At 30.6% G+C, this 2,500-nt stretch overlaps 1 protein-coding gene across 1 annotated transcript in view; it reads right to left on the reverse strand.

The window, feature by feature from the left end:
• Positions 1 to 1,644: 1,644 nt before the first annotated feature.
• Positions 1,645 to 2,500, reverse strand: part of LOC106867500 (semaphorin-5A) — a 308,833-nt gene continuing 307,977 nt past the window's right edge. The window contains exon 21 of the mRNA XM_052968682.1: positions 1,645 to 1,907. Within this exon, the coding sequence (XP_052824642.1) occupies positions 1,660 to 1,907 (248 nt within the window). The 3' untranslated portion in view covers positions 1,645 to 1,659. The remainder of the gene's footprint in view (positions 1,908 to 2,500) is intronic.

Below are 2,500 nucleotides of genomic sequence, written 5' to 3' on the forward strand. Positions count from 1 at the left end.
TTCTCCTTATTTCTTTCTGTTGAAGGGCGTAGCTCAAAACATTAAAGACTTTCTCTATTCCCGAGCGTTAAACTAATACATCCATTTGTTGTTTATGCCACCTGTCCTCGTCTGTTGTTGTTTTTTTCGTAAATTCTCCCATACATATATGTATACATATATATATATATTTGTGTTTCTCATTGTGTTTAACGTTTTTCTTGATGTCCTGTACCCATGTATGTTATTTATATTATTATATGATCGAACGCCACGCATCCTTTTCCAAGTAAGTTCTATGTATGTATGTGTGTATATACATGTGGTGGCACATGGCTCAGTGGTTAAGGTGTTGGACTCATGACAGAAAGATTGTAGTTTTGATTCCTGGTGCTGGTGATGTGTTGTGTTCTTGAGCAAAACATTTCATTTCAAAATGCTCCAGTCTACTCAGCTGTCAAAAGTGAGTAATCCTGTCACAGGCTAGCATCTTCTCCAGGGGAAAATGTGTACACCACAGAGAGGCTAAGGAAATACCTTTTGACATTTTTTGTGTATGTGTGTGTATGAATGTGTGTATGCATGTACTTACACATCAATCACTTTTGTGTTTAGACACACACACACACACACATATATATATATATATATATATATATATATATATATAATGTGTGTGTGTGTTCATACATATGTGTGTGTGTGTGTGTGTGTGTGTATTTGCATATATACATACTTAAACACATGTATGTATACATATTCATATGTATATACATATCAACATATCAAGTTACTTCATAACCTAACAAGACTCAACTTTACTTTCGTGCCTATGTCTTAGCTTGAGATCTCTTTACTAGTTCCATTAGTATTCTTATTTCTTACTATTATTTTGTGTCTCATTCTTTAAATCTCCATGACAGTTGTAAGCTGTTGCAAACCAAAGTTTTAATTAAACTTCTATAACACTGATATCTATTAGGAATTGCTTGATGGTACAGGTGCGGCTGCTTTTGTGATTATTCCAATCACTTGAGGTTACATATCTATTCGGAAATGCTGCCTCATCACAAAAAGAAGAAAGCTATTACCTCAAACGCCAACACATGTACAGGCATGTGCACATACATGCACACAAAGATATGCACCTACTCATAAAAAATAGAAATATATGCTTTTGAGCTGTATGTGTATATATGTGTGTGTGTATATATACCTATATATATATATATATATATATACACATATATTCATATATATATCTATATGCACATATATATATGCATATATGTATATGCATATATATATGCATATATAAATGCATATATATATATATATATATATATGTATTTGCATATATATATATATATATGTTTTTGTATTACATGTTTACATTTTGTGATGTCCTGTACCCATATGTGCATATATATATATATATATATATTTCAATATGTACATATATGTATGTATATATGCCTATGTATATATTTTATTTACATTACTGTAAGATTGAATTCCACACATCCATTTCCAAGTATATACATATATATATATATATGTGTGTATATGCTTATATATATGCATATACACAAGCATAAATCAAAATAAGCAACAAGGATATCGAGAGGTAATGCAGTACAATCGTTTCACACAACTCCATTTAATTGAACAATGCAACCATTACATCACTCCCCTCTTTCTCTCTCTCTCACTCTCTCTTTCTCTCTGTAGAATTGTCAAGCTGTCATAGAAGATTAAATTACCATGACACGGCTGTGTATTGCAATGCATCACTTCCATTTGGGGTCCTTTACAATAAGCCAACACCTCTGGATGAGAAGAAAGACAGTTACGTTTGCGGTACCGAAGACCTCCGCCACATTTGGAGCTGCAGTTTGTCCAGCTACTCCATTTAGACCATTTGTTATCTAGTAGAATGAAGCAAAAGAATATAATATAAACTTTGTAAAATAACAAAAAAAAAAAGAAAAAAAAGAAATATAGAAAATAAAGTCTTGTGAGAGACAAGAGGTTCAGCAACAACACAGATGAAAGATATGTCATGTTGTCGTTTTCTCAAAGATTTCCAGCAAACTTGGTATTTTGTATTATGTTTCAGGTTATGCTACATAACATAAAATAATAAAATAAAATATTACACACACACACACAAACACTACAATTCAACAGGTACTTCAACCACAGCTCTCTTTCTCTCTCTCTATTTTTTTTTTTTAATATTTAAAAGCAGGTTTATTGTTAACATACAAATATTGCCTGCAAGCCTTATATTATAATTTGGATGATTCTTTTATTAAGATTAGGATTATTAAGAATATAATAAAATGATGTGTCCTCTCTTCAGTTGATGTCCAAATCAATTTAGTTACATGGATTACTTAAAAACCATTGTAAAAAGTACTTTTTAATCTTTATATTTTAAAAATTCTAAAATAATAAAATATTTAAGCATTTAAATGTAGAAAAAACAATAGGCAGTTGGTTCTTTTGATTTAGAAAA

This window comes from Octopus bimaculoides, chromosome 6 (assembly GCF_001194135.2).
Source record: "Octopus bimaculoides isolate UCB-OBI-ISO-001 chromosome 6, ASM119413v2, whole genome shotgun sequence".
Lineage (NCBI taxonomy): Eukaryota > Metazoa > Mollusca > Cephalopoda > Octopoda > Octopodidae > Octopus > Octopus bimaculoides.